We start from the raw sequence: 21,398 nt of genomic DNA, 5'->3' as shown, positions 1-21,398 counted from the left end.
CCAGGCAGAGGGCCTTCTAGGTAGTGGCGCCTGCCCTGTGGAACACTCTCCCATCAGATGTCAAGGAAATAAACAACTATCTGACTTTTAGAAGACATCTGAAGGAAGCCCTGTTGAGGGAAGTTTTTAATGTTTGATGTTTTATCGTATTTTTAATATTCTGTTGGGAGCCACCCAGAGTGGCTGGGGAAACCCAGCCAGATGGGTGGGGGTATAAATAATAAATTGATGATGATGAAGCAAAGCAGGTAGGGATGAGTAAATGTGATTCCTTGAAGGTAATGATAGACCAGGCTTCCTCAAACTTGGCCCTCCAGATGTTTTGAGACTACAATTCCCATCATCCCTGACCACTGGTCCTGCTAGCTAGGGATCAGCTAGAGTTGTAGGCCAAAAACATCGGGAGGGCCAAGTTTGAGGAAGCCCGTGACAGACTAATCTGTTATATTTGCAGTGTCCCAAGCACAGCGGAATGATGAGGAGTACGTGCCACATACTCTATATTACTTTATTTACACTTCACAGCTGGTAGATTACAGAAAAACATCTTGCCTCTGCCGGAGCAGAGAAAGCATCCTCTCTCCTCTAAAGCACGGAGAGAACTGTAAAAAAACAGGAAACCAGTGTACGTCACATCCTGTCTCCTTTCCCGTGGGAAAACCCAACAGCACAGACTGTGGAATGTAAACACCTGTCTTGGGACAAGCACTTTGCTGCACAGTGAAGCGAGCAGAAACCAACATAATCATGTACCTAAACAGGATTTTAAAAAATCAAAATCAAAAACATAAGCCATTCTTTAGCTTTAATAAATAATTTTAGAAAGAGAAAAACTGGATATTACTAATACTTTCACTACCATGCTTTCTGTAATGCAAGTGATTAAATAAATACCCTCAAATTATTATTATTTTATTTACTTACTTTTATCTATTAAATTTCTATACCGCCCTTCATCAGGGGACCAGAGGGTGGTTTACAACATAAAAACACAAAAATACATAGTAACAAACAAACTCAATGTACATTTCAAAAGGGGCAGAGATTTATCAAAGTATGACACAGAAGCAGCTAGTGAGGGTTTAAGGGTTGATAAGGTGGTACAATCATCTTCTTGGCTTTGCCTTGGCACCATATTTTGCAAATGGATTCTCCAATCACAGCAGTGCAGGATTTCGAGTTACCTCTCCACACGTTGGCCATCAATCCTGGGTGATTGTTGGGGCTGCCCTGCCTCTGCATAATCTTTTGCCTTTCCTCTTGTCTTGCTTTTTAAGAAGTTATCCAGCAGCAAGGTTCCTGTTCATCTCTTATCTGCTGTTTTCCCCAATGCAAAGCCCGGTTATCTCCCTATTTAAATCAATAAAGAACAATGTTTTCATTGATTTAAATAGGAGCATTTAATCGCATGCTCATTTGCGTCAGAGTGAAGCACATTGAAATCAGTGTGGTTTGTGTCTGAGCATGGATGGAGGAGCATTTTGTGTTGGTCTAATTTTGGCTAATGTAAAGATTGAATAGGGATGCGGGTGGCGCTGTGGGTTAAACCACAGAGCCTAGGGCTTGCCGATCGGAAGGTCAGTGGTTCAAATCCCTGCGATGGGATGAGCTCCCATTGTGAGGTCCCAGCTCCTGACAAACTAGCAGTTCAAAAGCACGTCAACGTGAAAGTAGATAAATAGGTACCGCTCCATGGGAAGGTAAATGACATTTCCGTGTGCTGCTCTGGTTTCACCAGAAGCAGCTTAGTAATGCAGGCCACATGACCCAGAAGCTGTCTGCGGACAAATGCCGGCTCCCTTGGCCAATAGAGCAAGATGAGCATGCAACCCAGAGTCATCCGCGACTGGACTTAACGGTCGGGGGGGGGTACCTTTACTGCTAAAGATTGAATGCAATTAATTATTCTTTGGATTACCCACGTTTCCAAATTCTATGATAACACTTTCCAGCTCAAAACTTCATCAAGGTGCATTAATGGATTTAGGGTAAAACACGTTTCAAAATGCACACACGGAACTTAATTGTGTACTCTGAAAAAATTATATGTGTGCACAAATAGGACAGAATGGACTTAGAACAAAAGCAGATGCAAAATGGACCTGGGACAAAAATAGACTGATCAGATAATCCCTAAACTAAAGATCTATGCGATTGTACTGCACAAGATGCTGGAACTCCAAAAAAAAATGTGATGCAGGGCAACCGTGGTTGTGGCAAGCAACAAACCATTGATGAAGACCCTTTGGACAGCAGGATTTGAAGTGAACAGTGGCGTAGCGTGGGTTGTCAGCACCCGGGGCAAGGCAAGTAATTTGCGCCCCCTAACCCATGGATTTGCACCCCCTAACCCTAACCCCCAGATGTTGTGCCCGGTGCGGCCGGGCCTCCCTGCACCCCCCACGCTACGCCACTGGAAGTGAAGCGTTGGTTTTTCTCTCCATTGGGACTAACTGTGAGGGTGGGATGTTATCTGAGACCTCTTCTCTGATTTGTCATTTATCTGGCACAATATTGTTGTACAGGTGGCAAAAAAGTACGCTAAATCCCCTTTCTATTGTATGTATGCTTTCAAAGTCCCTGTCTGTAATCTAGCACTGGTCATTGTCGGAGGAAAGATCTTCATTTTCATAGATCATCTACTTTACATCTTAATCCTAAATCTGTAAACCGCTTAGAGGTTTCATTTACAGTGAAGCAGTATACAGATATTGTTAAAGAAATTAAATGAAAAAGTAGTGGAAATTATTTAAAGCAAAGCTTTATTGATTTTTGTGCAATAAGATCCCAAGCAGGTACTTTTCTGCAATGTCTGGCACACTCATTTGAGAGCAGGCTAGAATTCTATGCTAGAAGGATCTTTTAGAGCCACCAAGTCAAAATGAGCATCTCTTTTACACTGTTCTGATAATAGATCCTGCCTTTGTCTATGCCGATTCTAATAGCTGTTGGAGGACAATCATTTTCTATTTTCAATCCTGTATTGAAAAGCATTCTTCTGTTTGTGGGTTTGCATTGATAATAGCTTCATTTATCACGAAACTGGATGCAGCGCACTTTTATCTGCCAGTGTAACAGTCTCTAATTAGAATGCTTTAGTTCCACTTAGTTGTTTATCATTCTTTCTTTGGCATTCTGTCTTTAAAGTGAGCTCTAAATTTTATAAGTTTCCTTTTCCGTTTAAACCTATTATATCAGTCTCTGTTAAATGCACAATAGAGGTAAGCAGATTAGAAACCATCCATATTTTCTTTTTTTTAAGATTGTTTTTGGGGCACCTTAGCACTGTACATTCATATCAGTGCTCTTCTTTTTTCTGTTTCATCTACCACTGTAATTTAATTTATCCACATCAGACAATTTTGTGGCTGCGTTTAACAGCTAATTAAAAAGGAAAGCAATCCAGGTTGGGGGGTGGGGGAAATCCCTGGCACTCAAACTGATTATAGAAATTAATGATAATGACAGATGAGGCTATAAACCACAGTAGACTCTCAATATGGCTTCATATTTGAAGCAATTTTTATTTTGATCTGCGCAGCATTCAAGGATCACATGCTGGTCCAAAATCATTCTTGCCTGCTTTTGAAGGAGTTACCCTGCCTAACTGAGTTGCTTTTCTCTGAATTAAATCTAGGCATTTGGCTTTTTGATGGTGTGGATTATGAATATTAGAATTAAAAGTATTTGGAGGCCCCATTACTTGGAGTTTATTTTATCAGTGTGATAAGTGAGAGCCAGTGTGGTGTAGTGGTTAAGAGCGATAGACTCGTAATCTGGGGAACTGGGTTCACGTCTCCGCTCCTCCACATGCAGCTGCTGGGTGACCTTGGGCCAGTCACACTTCTCTGAAGACTCTCAGCCCCACTCACCTCACAGAGTGTTTGTTGTGGGGGAGGAAGAGAAAGGAGAATGTTAGCCGCTTTGAGACTCCCTAGGATAGTGATAAAGCGGGATATCAAATCCAAATTCTTCTTCTTCTTATCAGTAGGATGAACTCAATGACAGACATTAACAGCCCTGAATTTTCTAAGCACATCATGGAATGACACAATGCAATGGACAAAGGCATCACCTCCCCCATTAGGACATCACAAAGCTAGTTTCCAAACTTAGTACAAATAAGAGATGACAGAGCTGAGAGTGACTCAGGAGAAATGGACCATCTCAAGGGATTGCTGTACGCTGTGGAGTCAGCAGTTTTGTCCAGAATCTTTTTCTAGTGAGAATGCAACTCGGTCAGCATAGTGTAGGAGACCTGCTTTGCCTCACACAGATGCCAGTTAAAGCAGTGTTTTTGTGTGCTTCTTGGTGTGCCGTTGCAGCATGCCACAAAAACTGTGCTCCTTTTTGTTGACGATACTAAACATTACACAAGTTGGCATTTACACACCACACCACTACAGGTGATATTTTGAAAATGTTTGATGAGTCTTGTTTCAGATGATCTAAATTTTTTGACAAATTGACAATAACGAAACAATTGTTTAGTGTGATTGTCCAGAAGTCTATATTTAATTTCTCCTTGATAGAAGATGTCTTGCAAGTGGTGGGGGGTTTACACTGCCACTGAACACTGCTATTAAAGAATTGTATTTCTGATCTGTGTTTAATACTTTGTCTAAGTTGTTTCACATTGATTACTTGCTCGTACCTTTCACCAGGAATCAAGGAGTAGCCATACATATGCAAGAGAGAACCAGCTTACGCATGCTTTCTCATTACAGCTGTTTCCTCTGACAGAGAATGCAGGAAACTGCCCCATGCCATTGCCCCATCTAAACCAGTATTATCTACATTGACTGGCAACAGCTCTCCAGAGCTTTAGGCAGGAGACCCTTTCTTAATTCTTCCAAGAGATGTCAAAGACTGAACTGCAGGATTCTTTCATGCAAAGCATTTGTTCTGTCCTTTGAAATACAGGCTTTTGCCTGACTTGTCTCTTAGGCAGTGGAAGATTTAGTTGAGGGAGGGCAAATGTAACCTGTTGTGGGCATGTTTCTCTGGTCCAACATGGGACGTGGGTGGCGCTGCGGTCTAACCCACTGAGCCTCTTGGGCTTACCAATCAAAAGGTTGTCAGTTCGAATCCCCACAACGGGGTGAACTCCCATTGCTCTGTCCCTGCTCCTGCCAACTTCGCAGTTCAAAAGCACCCCAGTGCAAGTAGATAAATAGGTACCACTGAGGCGGGAAGGTAAATAGCATTTACCTTCACGTGATTTCCATCACGGTGTTCTGTTGCGCCAGAAGCGGTTTAGTCATGTTGGCCACATGACCTGGAAAGCTGTCTGTGGACAAAGGCTGGCTCCCTTGGCCTGAAAGTGAGATGAGCGCCGCAACCCCATAGTCACCTTTGACTGGACTTAACCATCCAGGGGTCCTTTTTTACCTTCTTTGCTCCAGTAGTAGCTGGTGTGGTGGTGTCACATGCCTTCCCTGACTTCCCAATGTGGTGTTAGAATTCCTGCTCCATGATTGCAATCATGGGATTTTTGTCTATGACGGTGTATGTTTTGACTCCACAGAGTGGGAAGTGACGGAGACAGGATGTTTGTGTTACTGTGTTCTGTGAAGTGGGACTATTGTCCTTTGTTCTTTCTTTTTGCTGTCTGATGCTAGAGAGAGAGGGAGCCATGTTGCAGCACTCCGTGTGCGTTTATATGTAAATAAAGTAGATTAGCCAAAATGCTGAGTTGCTGAGGTCTGTCATGCAAGCTGTGAAGACTGCGGATCCCTAAGTATGCCAATGTCTGTTGGCATCGGTCGCTGTGATGTTCGGGCAGAAGAAAGATTTTGAAGCTCCCGAATGATTGACCAGGAGGGAGGGAACATGCCAGTCGGGCATGTGTCTCTGCCAGGATCCTACTCGAGAGTAGGACGAGCTCCTGACATGTGGAAGCTGCTGCCAATAACCAAGACAGAGAGGGGTGCAGTGGCAGGTAGGTTGGTGCAGTGGCAGAGCCAATCTGATGCTTCTACTGCTGTGCCCACACTGTGCTGAGCTCTGCATTGCTTCCCCACTTGGTTAACAGCAACAACCTCCACGTGGGGAAGTCCTGTAAGCCAAGCCACCCCATCTTGCCAGCTGCTACCATCCCGTTTCTTGGGATTCCAGCGTTTTCAGCATCCCAATTTGCTATACAGTTGCTGCCGTTGAAATGTACGGAAAGACTTTGGGAAGCTCTGGGATACCGTTGCTGTAGGAGACTTTGGATGTGCAGTGTGTTACACCTCGACACACTTTCACCCAGCATCCAAAGCAAAACAGCAGTATATTCATTAAAATGCAGCGTCGGACTGTGCTGATAGACTGCTGATAGAGTCTGACATGTTTTTCTCTGTCTCTCTCTCTCTCTAAAAAAAAGGTTACCTACATCTACAGAATGCTGACCAATGCACTAATGTTAGGCACCTTTGCGGATAAATCAATACGTGTCTGTTGCTGCCAGCCACTGCCTATATCTAATTTCTCGGAGCCGAGTAATTCTCAAAAACATGTGCAATTTCTAGTTTGCTAAAGCTGTGATCCTGTAAGTAAGTCCCAATTAAGTGTGTGGTTTTATACCTATTCAAAGCAGGAGTTAGAATCTCCATTGATCTATTAGCTAAATTTCTATCCTACCTTTCCACCAAATGATGAGCTATCCAGAAGGTCAGTTGTTGTTGCCTCCTGGGAGGGAGAAAGGGGAAGCAGTGGGGAAGTAGGTGTAGTGCAAACACACCAGTGGAGCCAATCTGGCACTCCTGCCAGTGCATTTGCACTGTGCTAACCTTCCCACTGCCAACCTAGAAGTTCAAAAGCACGTTAAAGTGCAAGTAGGTAAATAGGTACCGCTCTGGCGGGAAGGTAAACGGCGTTTCCGTGCACTGCTCTGGTTTGCCAGAAGTAGCTTAGTCATGCTAGCCACATGACCCGGAAGCTGTACGCCGGCTCCCTCGGCCCATAAAGCGAGATGAGCGCTGCAACCCCAGAGTCGGCCACAACTGGGCCTAATGGTCAGGGGTCCCTTTACCTTTACTTTTTTAACCTTTGCCCTCCCAGTGAACAACAGCAACCCACCAGCTAGGCAGCTAGTATAGTAATAATAATAATAATAATAATATTTTTATTTATATCCCGCCCTTCCCAGTTCAAAAACTGGGCTCAGGGGGGCTAACAACAAATTTAAAACACTTAATTGTAAAAGCAGCATAAAATACAGTATAAAAACTTGAATAACAATAAAATTCAAAGTTCAGAAATCAATTTAGGGGAAATCCATCTAATAAACATTAGATAATCCCCAGGGCTAGCTGGCTGAATTGGTCCTACTTGGGCCAGCGAGGAGGCCAGGGGAGAATTAGCTGTGGGGTCTCAGAGCGGGTAATCTTCATAAAAGGGGAGGGGGGAAGAGAAGGGAAATAAAAGATCAGGCTGAATTCAAATTAAAGGCCAGGCAGAATAGCTCTGTCTTACAGGCACAACAGAAGGAGGTTAAATCCTGAAAGGCCTTAGTCTCATGAGAGGGCCCTAGTGTAGTGGCTCCTGGCAAGCAGTCTCTGTTGAATTAAACAGAACTTGTTGCAAACTACTATCTTTGGTTTGTATGTAACAACGAAGCCATTTCCCTTCCCTGGGGAAATGGAGTTGCGGGCTGGATGTGAGCCTGGCCCATGCATGGGGGTGTGGCTAGCCCCCAAATCATAGGGAGTCCCCACCACGTCACGCCCTAGGCTGACCAATCCGGTCAGCCAGGGGGTGTAGCATGCACCATTTAAGCAGCCTATGGGCGGGAACTCGCCCCCTTTCTCTGGTTCCTGCTCGCACAGTTCTCCTGCCCTCCCTTCCTAAGATTAGGCTCTTAATCCTTTGACAGACCTCAGTTGGTCACCTGCTGAAGGGGCCTGGTAGCAACTTTTTCCACTTGGCAAACTGGCACCAGCCATTTGGTTTTTCATCTACCTCGTAGCAAATCATCACAACTTTGTAAGGTTTGGCGGTTAGGCATTGGAGTATTCGGTTGGTGGTGAGGGGAGGTAGAGGCCATCTACCCCTCCTATTTCAAGGGTATTCCTTTAAAGGAATCCGGGGGGCATGGCCCCATCCAAAGCCTAGGGCCATGGCACAACCCCTATCAGTGACCCTGGTGGAGCTCCTAGTTGATGTGCATCAACAGGGCTCCCCCTACTGGTGGTTAACCCTTCTGAGAATTCCTGCATGGTGGGCAGGAGTCAGATATACTTGGTTAATAATAATAATTTATTATTTATACCCCGCCCATCTGGCTGGGTCTCCCCAGCCACTCTGGGCGGCTTCCAACAAAATATTAAAATATAAGGTAAAGGTAAAGGTACCCCTGCCCATACGGGCCAGTCTTGACAGACTCTGGGGTTGTGCGCCCATCTCACTTAAGAGGCCAGGGGCCAGCGCTGTCCGGAGACACTTCCGGGTCACGTGGCCAGCGTGACATCGCTGCTCTGGCGAGCCAGAGCCGCACACGGAAACGCCGTTTACCTTCCCGCTGGTAAGCGGTCCCTATTTATCTACTTGCACCCGGAGGTGCTTTCGAACTGCTAGGTTGGCAGGCGCTGGGACCGAGCAGCGGGAGCGCACCCCGCCGCAGGGATTCGAACCGCCGACCTTTCGATCGGCAAGTCCTAGTCGCTGAGGCTTTAACCCACAGCGCCACCTGCGTCCCATTAAACATTAAAACAGGGCTGCCTTCAGATGTCTTCTAAAATTCTGGTAGTTGTTTTTCTCTTTGACATCTGGTACGAGGGTGTTCCACAGGATGGATGCCACTACCAAGAAGGCCCTCTGCCTGGTTCCATGTAACTTGGCTTCTTGCAGCGAGGAAACCGCCAGAAGGCCCTTGGCGCTAGACCTCAGTGTCCAAGCAGAATGATGGGGGTGGAGACTGGACCAAGGTATACTGGACCAAGGCCATTTAGGGCTTTAAAGGTCAACAGAACTGGTTTGGTTCCAATGCCTAAGCCAATACCACTCACATTCTGTAACCAATAAAGTTGTGGACTTTTTTAGCCCATTAACCTAAAATGCTGGTGCCAAGTGTCTTTATTTCAACAAAGGGGGAGGGTTCGGGGCCTTGCCACACAAGCCAGGATTCACATGAAGTGAAACTGAATGCTGCAGGAGTCTATCTCCCCACTGCCTTAGTAAGCATGCAAGCTCAGGACTTTGCTCGGACTTGTTTCAGCTCATGCACACAGCACTGAACTGTGGTTGAGAATTAGGTGCAAACTGCAACAGTGAGTTTTCCAGCCAAATACAAATTTGGAACTGAGATTCCCTCATTCATCTCCAAGACGCTCTCCAGTGATTTCCCCCAGCTTCACAATTGGACATTATAGAAATGAATTTATTTATTGATATAGTGCGTTTGTGTGGCGACCCAATAACATGCATTCTCTGGGCGGCTCCCAAAATTAAAGAGATAAAATATAACATTGAAAATGCAACGGAAAGCCATAAAAGCAGCATTAAAATGGCTCTTTCTGGCAGATCTACAGCAAAATAGAAAATGTACAATTGCGAATCCCAGATCTATAAAAAATACAAGTTGTTATAAAAAGTGAATAAAAAGGTCTTCATAAGGATGAAGTGCTTCCTGTTTCACTTCTTATGCCGTATGTGAACATTCTTAGTTCATTATGTTTCTTTCTAGGTATGTCTTCTGGCTAATAGGCACTAAATTGAGCTCTCATGTGTGTTCAAGCTCCTTCAGTCTTTCAGAAATATTTGCCTCATAGGCGATTGTTCATTACCGAAGCTGCTCCATTTGACCGTTTTCACTGTGACAGGGAGTGAAGCAGGAATATTTTCTTAGGAAGATAGTTCTAATAATGTATGTTAAATAAATATGACTGTGGACAGAGTAAATGGTATTCTCTTTTTTTTATTCTCTCCCCCTCCTCATTATTTCCTTGACTAATTACGGCTCTAATGGAGTGTAGGCCCAAAGCGATAATGGGGCATAGTTAGAGGAGTTCTATAGGAAATGTAATTTTCAGCAATTCTCTCCCTCCTCCTAGATATCTTGAAAGGCAAACGCCTCTTTGTGTCAAACAGAAATTATCACATGGTGCTTTGAGAAAATGTTGGTGGTACTTGTTCATATCAGGGTTCATATCTGGTGAGAGGAATGTGACTCTGCTAGCCACCAGGCAAGGGCTTTCCCCCCCTGCCTTGCCCAACCCTCCAACCTCTGGGAGCTGTTTCCAGAGGAAAAATTGGAAGAGAAATGGGACTCTCTGCTGACCAGGCAAGGACTTGCTCCACCCGCCTTGCCCCACCTTGCCCTACCGTCGCTGAGTGATGTTGCCTTATTCTTTTTGATAAGACTGTAAAAATACATGTCTGTTTGAAGAGGACAGGGACGCAGGTGGTGCTGTGGGTTAAACTACAGAGCCTAGGACTTGCTGATCAGAAGGTCGGTGGTTCAAATCCCCACGATGGGATGAGCTCCCATTGCTCAGTTCCTTCTCCTGCCAACCTAGCCGTTTGAAAGAACGTCAAAGTGCAAGTAGATGAATAGGTACCGCTCTAGCAGGAAGGTAAACGGCACTTCCGTGTGCTGCTCTGGTTTGCCAGAAGCGGCTTAGTCATGCTGGCCACATGACCCGGAAGCTGTACGCCGGCTCCCTCGGCCAATAAAGCGAGATGAGTGCCGCAACCCCAGAGTCGCTCACGACTGGACCTAATGGTCAGGGTTCCCTTTACCTTTACCTTTGAAGAGGACTGGTTTGACAAACAGAAACAAAGGATTTTTTTGCGGAAGGGGATTTTGGGGTTGCCCCCAAGTCACTCATTAATGGAGTTTTAATGTTCCTTGTCCCTTCCTGGATAGGAAATTGTTTATCACAGCTGGCAGCCCAGTGAATCCTTACTGATCTGAACTCCAAGCCAATCTGCCAGAAAGCGAAAGGATTTAGCCAGTAGTGTGACTAGATAAATCTGCTTCTCTTTTCTGAATGATGGAGTGCTTTTCATGTTTCTTCCCTTTTCTTTTCTTTTTCTCTTTTCAGTATTGCTGGAAGTAATGCAAATCCGCTTCGGCCATGTGTAGTCATAGTTGTCATAATTCATGTGCGTTACTTTCCCTAGCAAGACATGTCCGCTGTAGAAACCTCTTCCTTATACCATAAGAAAAGTGTTTGTAACTTGGAAAGTTGTGGATTTGTGGTAGAGCTACCATGGTGATCACATTACTGCTAAGCCTTGTTTTCCAACCACAATTGATTTTCAGCACATTATGCCGTAATTTAAAAACAACAACACAGAAACCTGAAATCCTTGTGTTACAATCTCTTACAGGCAGTGCTGGAACACCTGTTATTTTCAATGAGAATGGAGATGCACCTGGGCGCTATGATATCTTTCAATATCAGCTAACCAACAGAACCGCAGAATACAAAATCATTGGGCACTGGACAAACCAGCTTCATCTAAGTGTAAGTCACTGCACATTGTTATTTTCAATTGTACAGTTTAGCTCATTTGGCTACTCTTACTTAAGAGGAGCAAAATAAAACAGAATGCTCCTTGCAATGTTTCCTCAGAGCTTCTACACAACGTGTTTCTGAAACTTAAGCCATTCCTCTTAAAGAATACTAAAAGGTATCAAAAGAGAAGGCACAGGTGTTGCTTCATACTGTTTGTGATTAATATAAAATAAACATCCAGTTGTTTTGGACAATAGTGTCGTCACTAAAATATCAGAGACCTCTTCTGCAAAGGTCCCTCTAGTCCAGCATGTTGTTTCACAGTGGCCAACCAGATGTCTGTGAGAAGCCCATAAGCAGAACCTGAGTGCAACAGCATTCTCCTTATCTGTGATTCCCCAAAACTAATATTCAGAGACCTGCTGCCTCCAGTATATGCCTGATAATTCACCATTCTGCTTGGGATTGATGGGAACCGGAGTCAAACAGCATGTTGGGGGCAGGGACTGTTTTATGCTATAAAGGTAAAGGTAAAGGGACCCCTGACCATTAGGTCCAGTCGTGGCCCACTCTGGGGTTGCGCTTTCTTATTTATCTTGCTTTATTGGCCAAGGGAGCCGGCGTACAGTTTCTGGGTCATGTGGCCAGCATGACTAAGCCGCTTCTGGCGAACCAGAGCAGCGCACAGAAACACTGTTTACCTTCCCGCCGGAGCGATACCTATTTATCTACTTGCACTTTGATGTGCTTTCGAACTGCTAGGTGGGCAGGAGCAGGGACCGAACAACGGGAGCTCATCCCGTCGTGGGGATTCGAACTGCTGACCTTCTGATCAGCAAGTCCTAGGCTCTGTGGTTTAACCCACAGCGCCACCCATGTCTCTGTTTTATGCTATACTGGAATACAAAACAAGGTGCTGGATAACTCCTCACTTTTGTAAAAAAAATTTAAAAATTACTTTTTCGTAATTCTTATGAGCATTTGATTAATGTTTTATTATTTCGTGTCTTCTTTTTAAAACAAAATTTATTCACAAATAAGAACAATAAATAAAACATTTCTTTAAACGGTGGTCCACCATTGCATGATGTATCAATATTCAATTAATACGTGTTGGTTAATTAGGTAAGATCAAATGTTCAGGTACATCTGATCAAGGTGGATTAGTCAAGACTGTGGTTTTGGAACTGTGTTCTGGAGAATGATGGGGTTACCAGAAAAGCTGTCCAAGTTATTCAGTGTTGTGCTGGATATTACATTGTCCACCTTTGCATGCAGTAATGGCGAACAAGCTTTCCTGAAAGACAGCTTCCCTACCAACATCAGAAATTGGTACTGGGTGTGTTAACATCTCTACACATGGGCCAGTGGTGGAACCCAACAAACCTGTCCACTACTTGAATAGAGTTGAATGGCAGCCTAGTGTCCAGTAACAGAGAATTCTTTCATCTAGTGTGTTAAAAAGCAAAAAGTTTAAAAGACAGACTTGGTTTGATAAGGAATGTCAGAATAGCAAAAAATGCCTAGCTAGGGAACTTAGAAAACTGAAGTTAAAACAGGATAAGCACAATCTTGCTCTACAAGCTGAGGTAGCCCAATTACGATACAATTATAAATTATTACTTAAAAGCAAATATATTATGAACAACAGTGGAAAGCATTGGGAGACGCAGCACTTCAAAAGGACTCACGGAAATTTTGGCATCTGGTTGCCCAAGGTACAAATGGGCTGGGCTACTCATTAGAAGCATCTGTCCAAGGAAAGGATTGGGTGACATATTTTACAGGAATATATGGCCCCTGTCCTGACTCATTCCCACAAGTTTACTATACTCAGTTATTAGAACTGCCAGAATGGCCAGACGTCACGCCCAATCAGATTAAGAGGCTAATCGCAAGACAACTAGCTAATAAAGCTCCAGGAGAAGACATGATCCCAATGGAGATCTATAAGATAAGACCTGATTTCTGGTCACCCATTTTTGCAAAATTGTTTTCATACATTAACAACTCAGGTCGCATACCTGAAGGGTGGAAGCTGAGTTGAATGGAATGTGTCTCTAGAACAACCCTTCAGATATTGTAGACCCACAACTCCCATCATCACTGACCATTGGTTGTGCTGGCTGTGGATGAAGGCAGTTATAATCCAATAAGAAGAAAAAGAAGAAGAGTTTGGATTTGATATCCCGCCTTGCACTCCCTTTAAGGAGTCTCAAAGCGGCTAACATTCTCCTTTCCCTTCCTCCCCCACAACAAACACTCTGTGAGGTGAGTGGGGCTGAGAGACTTCAGAGAAGTATGACTAGCCCAAGGTCACCCAGCAGCTGCATGTGGAGGAGCGGGGAAGCGAACCCGGTTCCCCAGATTACGAGACTACCGCTCTTAACCACTACACCACACTGGCTTCACCATATGAAGGGCTCTGTGCTAGCTACCCTGAGCTATAATATCACCCCAAATCCTCCCCATTATGGAAAAGTTCTGCAGCAAGTGTTCAGGGGTCCTTTGACAGAGCAAATTAAATGGGAAGGTGTTGTCGTTTGATAAATGCTGGACTAGGAGCTACAGTGAGTGTGGGCTTTTATCCCAGAAGCAGACTCGTGCAAATATATATTTTTTAGTGAAATGCCATAGTCATGGTCTAAAATCAAAGCTGGATTTTGAGTTGGCTATTTCCCCCCTCCCCCAAATTAAAAAAATACTATATATGTATCAAATAAAAGGGTGCAAACCTTTAAAGGCTTCATTTATCACTACATATTTCCTGACAGACCAAACAGGCTTCGTATAGCTTTGGTTCGTAGTGTAACAGGCCCATGATAAACAATAACAAAAAGAACAGTGTAAGTATTTACAAATGATTGTTCCTCGGAGACTACTTTGCAGTAATTATCAGTGTGCTACCAACAGTAATGCATATAATAGCTTCTCGTTTCCAGCCGCTACAGTGATAAAACACCTTTACCATATCTGCTCTTTTCTTTCTATTGCTCCCTGGCAAGAGGCCATCTAGCTCTTTCTTTGGTGCAAAGACAAAGCTGTGGTCTTTGGCTCAGAAGCTGGAATCCGTTCCTCTGCTGTGGTCTTGGGTCCGCACCTAAACTATAAATCTCTGCTGAAAAGAAAACAGGAAGAGGAACACAAAAAAAGCAAGAAATCTTTAATATAAAATATGTTTTTTAAAAAAGAAAGGTAAACGACGCGAGGGACAGTTTTGGGATGCAGTTCCAGTCTGGAAACTTTGTAGTTAACAGGAACAAGTCCTTTGTTTCCAGGCATTTCGCCCCCCTGATAAATTCTAGGTTCTGTGTACAGCTAAATTACTGTTTTCAGGTTTATTTGAATGTAATCATCCCTCCCCCAAAAGATTGACTGAATCAGCTCTGCTGTATTTCCAGTTGTATAGTTGCTTTTCTGGCTATACTCTGTTTAGATGTGATGTGCAGACATGGTGCTCTATTAATTAAAAAATGTCTGGGTTTATGGGATATTACTGAAATATATGCCTCTGCCTGCTTTTCCCTCCATATCTTCTTTTCAATTTGTGTATGAGTTATCAATTGCTACAATTTCTGATGGTATGATTACTTAGAGGGGTGTGTGGTTTTTTTTTTAAAGGAAATACACACTCAATACCCTTGCTGACAGGAACATGAATTCCATATTATGTGAACCAGTTGACTTAATGGTAGTCTATTGACTTTTATCCTATGACTTTGGGGAGTGGTGGTTAATCTGTGGCCCTCCAGATTCTGTTGACTCCAACTCCCATCAGCCCAAGCTAGCATGGCCAATGGTCAGGGGTGATGGGATTTGTAGTCCAACAACGTCCACAGGTCCTCAAGAACTTCTAGAGGGCTACAAGTTCCCCATCCCTGCCTTTGAGGAATTAAGCTAATAACACACATACCTCTGGAAATCCAATCCAGTCTTAAGATGTGAGCTTTGGACATTGCCTTTTTATTATACATGCACTTATTTCTGTGGTTCATTAAGCTTCATTAAGGTTATTACTCTGCTACAATTTGTGTGTTGTAGATAATTAGGAGATTTACTTTGCTCAGCTCCGAATCGGGGGCATTGCTCAGATTGCGCCTCAACCATTAAGCTGCTCCACTGAGTGGTGTTTGACAAGTCATGGTCATCGTAAAGTTGTAATGATAAAATCAAATAATTCTGTGCATGCTCCCCCAAGCTCCTTAGAATAGAGGTGGAGAACCACTGGCCCCCACATGCTAGATTACTGCTCCCATCATCCCTAACCACTGGCCATTCTGACTGGGGCTGATGGGAGTTGAAGTTCCAGTAACATCTGGAGGGCCACAGGTTCTCTGGAACAAAGAGGGGTTTCCTGTGATAAGGAACCAGTTCACTTTGTTTCTGTTTGGTTTTTTTAGGTTACTTGGCAATTGAAATACTATCTAATGTAGGCTCAGCCACAAATAAGTCCCTTGTTCAGTAGGGGCTAACTTTCAAAAAGTGTGCTTCATATTGCAGTCCTTAATTGGTTATACCTTCAATGTCTCAGCTATCCAGTAATCTTCCCAAACAATGACCCACTCTTGACAACCCCCGAAGAAGCAGATTGCCAACAGCTGTCTGGGGTTAAGAGCATGGGGAGGCAAACTAAGGCTGGGGGCCGGATCCGGCCCAATCGCCTTCTAAATCCAGCCCACGGATGGTCCAGGAATCAGTGTGTTTTTACATGAATAGAATGTGTCCTTTTATTTAAAATGCATCTCTGGGTTATTTGTGGGGCCTGCATGGCATTTTTGCACGAGTAGAATGTGTGCTTTTATTTAAAATGCATCTCTGAGTTATTTGGGGGGCATAGGAATTCGTTCATTTCCCCCCCTTCAAAATATAGTCCGGCCCCCCACAAAGTCTGAGGGACAGTGGACTGACCCCCTGCTGAAAACGTTTGCTGACCCCTGGTCAAGAGCAATTGCTCCTTCTAGTAAAATACTCAAGGACTGGATGTTTTCAGAAGTGGGGATAGCATGAGCCACGGGCATTGCAACCTTATACATGTCTACTCAGCATAGAGATAGATGAATCGGTCAGTTTTTTGTTTTTCTCGCTTTATCATTTTCCCAATCTCCACAAATCCACACTTGTAATGGTTGTGGGGGGGTTACTTGTGCGTAAATTGCCTTCAGATTAGTTAGATTGCTTGCTCAATCATGTTAGGGGTTAGAGCTCGCCCTCCGTGACCTGTTAGTCACTTGCAGAATCCGTCAGTGGGCGTTTCTTGAATCTCTTCCAGCATAAAAGCTGTTTGACCCCAAGTCTCCTCCTATGTTCCCTGTGCGGAACACGTCTGCGCAAGTAAGGGGAAGGCAGGGGCGTGCCAGCACTCTCTCCGCTAGTTTCGGTTGAAGGGTCTCGGAGCCCTGACACCGATTCCTCTATCTCCCTCTCCTCTCTATTGGTGTCACGCTGAATTCCTTCCCCCTTGCTGGTTCCCTCTCCAGCATCGCTCTGGAGCCCTGCCTCCGCTTCTCGCTCTGATGTCAGTTCCCTGACATCCACCTCCGCCCCAGGACCCCCTCCACCCCCGGCCTGACCCGGTGACGTGACCTTGTCCCCATCTTCAGCCGACGATGCAGGGAACCCTCGAAAGGAGCTGCCATCATCGTCCGAGGACTCAAACCCCGCTTCCCACCCGCTCCAATTTCTGACGGGAGGGGCTTCCCAATCTGATTCCTCCTCTCCTGATGATTCTCCTCCTTCCTCTTGGGACGCTGGAAAACCCACAAAATCCTCCTCATCATCATTGGTGGTGGCAAATTGCTCCTCCCAGAATCTCTCCAGGGGTTTGGGCTTCCTCGGATACCTGTTGTGGAACTCTTCCACCAGATACTCATCAACTATTTCCCCTTCTGGAACCCACGTGTTTTCTCCCTCCCAAGCTACTAGGTACTCCACCTGCCACCCCCGCCATCGCGAATCCAGGATCTCCATTACCTGGTGGTGGTGTTCCCTCTCTTCCAGTGGTGTGTGTGTGAGCCCTTCTCCTCCTACCTCCCGGACCCTCCGCTCCCCTCTGCACGGTGAGAGCAGTGACCTATGAAATACCGGGTGGATTTTCATGCTGTCTGGCAACTTGAGCCTGAATGCCACCGGGTTAACTTGGTGTGTCACCTCAAATGGTCCCAGCCGCTTCGGCCTGAGTTTCTTACACCCACCCTTGAAGGGTAACCCTTGAGTGGATAACCACACCCGGTCCCCCACCTTAATGGTTTCCCCTTCCCGGCGACGTTTATCTGCTTGCCTCTTGTACTCCTCCTTGGCCCTTTCCAGATTCATCTTAAGCTGCTGGTGCAGGGCTTCCATTTCTTCCACGAACTGCTCTGCGGCGGGCACGCTCCACCCTTCCTCCCCCCTCCCGGGAAAGGCCCTGGGGTGACACCCATAATTAGCCAAGAACGGGCTCATCCCCGTGGACACATGCTCCGCATTGTTATACGCAAACTCGGCCAGTGCTAGCTTATCTACCCAATCGTTCTGTCTCTCATTGACGTAACAGCGGAGATATTGCTGTAATATGCTGTTCGCCCTCTCTGCTTCCCCTTAGTCTCCAGGTGCTTTGCCATCGAGAATCCCACCTCCACCTGCAATAAGTTCATAAGCCTCCTCCAGAACCTCGAGGTAAATTGTTTCCCTCGATCAGAGATAACCCTCAAAGGAGCACCATGCAACCTAAAGATGTGATTAACAAACAGCTGTGCGGTTTCCTCTGCTGTCACTGCATGAGAGCATGCTATAAAATGGCACATTTTGGTTAGCAGATCTACTACTACCATGACTGCTGTCTTACCTCTGGATTTGGGTAAATCTGTCATGAAATCTATCGACACCACCTCCCAGGGTCTTCCCGGCGTGGGTAAGGGTTCTAGTAGCCCTGCCAGGGCTGCCCGCTCTCCCTTGGCTCTTTGGCAGTGGTCACACCCCCGTACATATTCCCGTACATCTTCCCTCACCTTTGGCCACCAAAATTCCCTAGTGACCAGTAACATAGTTTTGTGTTGCCCAAAGTGCCCCGCTGTAGGGTTGTCGTGAAGCTGTTTGAGCACCCTTTCCCGTAGGGCCCCCTCTGGCACATACATTGCTCCCTTGTAATACAGTAACCCTTCCCTTTCCTCAAAGTCTCCCCGGTCTCTCCCATTTTCCCTGAGTTCCCTGATTCTGGTTTGGGCAAATTCATCCTGGCGAATCAGCTTGGTTAGTTCTCGTTTCCCAACCAATGCCCCCCCACAAACCCATTGTTCCTCCGGGAACACATGTCGAGCTTCCGGTGGTCCTTCTCCTTCTGTGTACTCCGGTTTCCGGGAAAGCGCGTCTGCTCTCACGTTCTCTTCTCCTGGCACGTACTTGATCTCAAAGAAGAACTTGTGCCCACCGAATCTGTCTCTGATTGAGAACTCGTGCTGTCCTCCAGTATTCCAAGTTCTTGTGATCAGTGCAAACCTGAATCTTGTGCTGAGCCCCTATTAGGAGATGTCTCCACTGGCGAAATGCTGCATAAATAGCTAACAGTTCGCGATCATACACCGTGTAGTTCTGTTCCGATTTGTTCAGCTTCCTTGAGAAGAAGGTGCACGGCCTCCAGGTGTGTTGGGCCTGTCCCGGCTGGAGTAACACCGCTCCTATCGCTCTGTCCTATGCGTCGGTCTCTAGCCTCATTGGCTTCTGCAGATCCACATGCAGGAGCTATTCCTCCGAGGCGACCGCCTTCTTTAGCCTTTCGAAGGTTCGTTGGGCACTTTCCGTCCAGACGAACTTCTTTTTGCTACTGAGACAATCCGTGATGGGTGCGGTCAAGTGTGCGAAGTTCTTGATGAACTTCCGGTAGAAGTTGCTGAACCCGAGGAACCTCTGCACATCCTTCCGGGTTTTGGGGGCCTTCCACTCCAGCACCGCCTGCACCTTGCCAGGGTCCATGGCTAGGCCTCTGTCTGACAACCTGTATCCCAGAAATTCCACTTCTTTGGCGTGAAACTGGCACTTTTCCAGCTTGACCCACAGCTGGTGCTCTTGTAGCCTCCTCAGCACTTCCCTGATGTCCTGGACATGCTGTTTTTCATTGTCCGAATAGATCAGGACATCGTCCTGAAATGCCATGCAGTTCTTGTACAGCAGGGGACCCAGCACATGATGCATGAAGCTTTGAAAACAGGCTGAGCCCGACTGTAATCCAAATGGCATGACTAAGTACTCAAAGGCCCCTAGGGGGGTGAACATGGTGGTTTTCCATTCGTCCCCCTCTCTCATTCTAATCAAATTGTATGCTCCCCGAAGGTCCAGCTTGGTAAAAATCTTACCCTTCCTTACCCTAGTCAGAATGTCATCAATTCTGGGCATTGGGAAGGTCACGGGTTCCGATACGAGGTTCAATTTTCGATAGTCTACGACTAGCCTCGGCTGATCCGTGTTTTTCTTATCCACAAAAAACACAGGGCTGCCCCCCACTGCCTTAGATTCCCTTATAAACCCCCTTTTCAGGTTCTTGTCTATAAAGTCTCGCAACTCCTGCATCTCCCGGTCCAACATGGCATACAGCTTACCCACCAGCAGCTGCGCCCCAGGGAGTAGGTTGATTTAGCAGTTGAAGGGCCTATGTGGCGGCAGCCTGTCTGCTTCCCTCTCGCTGAAAACCTCTTGTAAGTCCGCGTACTGTGGCGGCACCTCCGCTCTCTGCTTCAGTGTAGTTGCTGCCACTCTGGCCAACCTCACTCTGGGCTTCTCTCCCCCTAGACAGTGTTCCAAACAGTGCGCTGACCCGAAGGTGACTGTCCGTTGATGCCAGGCCACCACTGGATCATGTAGCACAAGCCAGCTCATGCCCAGTATTATTGGGGGTCCCGCCAGTGTGGCCACGTGAAAGGCAATGGTCTCTGTGTGCCTGGACACACTCATTCTCATTGGCGGGGTTTGATGTGTCACCCCCCCCCCAGCAGCTCCCTGCCATCTATCGTGGTCACTTGGAGTGGGAAATCAAGTGGCAGCAGGTGGATTTGGTGCTCCAGTGCAAACTCCTTACTAAAAAAATTACAGGAGCTGCCTGAGTCCAGCATTGCCTTCACCTTGACTGGGTGTCCATTTGGGAGTTCTAGCACCACCTCTATCGCTATAGAAACCTTGGGTGGGTCCAGTTGGGGCACTTCTGTTAGTTGTTCGCCTGGCTGCTGCGCCCCCCTGTGGGCAGTCAAGCGCTGGCGTTTTCCTGCACCTTTTCCTCTGCCCCCTCCTCCTCATTTCCAGCGGCTCCCATCATCCCTTGCCAAGCCTTTCTTTGTGGGCAGACCCTGGCAAAGTGTCCTGGCCGTTGGCAGAGGAAACATTTCTAGGTGCTTTTCCCAGCCTTTCCCTCCCTTTTGACTCCTTGGTGGGCGCTCGGAACCTCGCGTGCGCGCGCCCCATCAATTTCCATTGGCACCATGTCATCGGAAGGCTGCTTTGGCATCTCAGGAATGCGGTAGTCAGGGCAACGCTCTCCTCTCCCTTCCCGCCTTTCCAAAGCGCGCGCTTCCTGGCGAGCGCCTATCGCCATTCAATTGGCTTGAATACATAGCGTCCATCGCCTGAAAAAACTTCCGGATGACCTTCATGGCAGGGTTCTGCGTGGCCATTAGGGGTCTAACCCATTCCCTCGCGCTGCCCTCAAGGTGCCCCACGATATACGCCACCTGTGCTGCCTCGTCAGCAAAGTCATCATGCTGCAGCTGCAAGGCATACTCTATTTCTGTTTGGAATCCATTATATTCCTGGGGCTTCCCCCCAAATTTGTGTACCAGTCCGGGCACCTTTTTTGCCACTGGGGTGGGTCTAACCTGCACGTCCTGGGTGCGCCTCTCATCCAGCCGCACTATCAGCAGTGCTACATGCCGTTCCAGTTCCTGGTTCCTCTTCACTAGGTCCTGTGCCCCCGCAGCTTGCTCCGCTGCCCCG

General features: G+C 46.2%; 1 protein-coding gene across 4 annotated transcripts in view; it reads left to right on the top strand.

Moving 5' to 3' along the window:
• GRM8 (glutamate metabotropic receptor 8) overlaps positions 1–21,398 on the top strand; it is a 582,131-nt gene that overhangs the window by 470,443 nt on the left and 90,290 nt on the right. For all 4 annotated transcript variants that reach the window (XM_079994148.1, XM_079994147.1, XM_079994145.1 and 1 more), the window contains exon 8: positions 11,317–11,453. In XM_079994148.1, coding sequence (XP_079850274.1) covers positions 11,317–11,453 — 137 coding nt within the window. The remainder of the gene's footprint in view (positions 1–11,316; positions 11,454–21,398) is intronic.

The sequence above is a fragment of the Podarcis cretensis genome (assembly GCF_951804945.1).
Source record: "Podarcis cretensis genome assembly, chromosome: 10".
Taxonomy (NCBI): Eukaryota; Metazoa; Chordata; class Lepidosauria; order Squamata; family Lacertidae; genus Podarcis; species Podarcis cretensis.
Note: the sequence above shows the minus strand (reverse complement) of the source record. Positions and strands in the feature narration are given on the sequence as shown.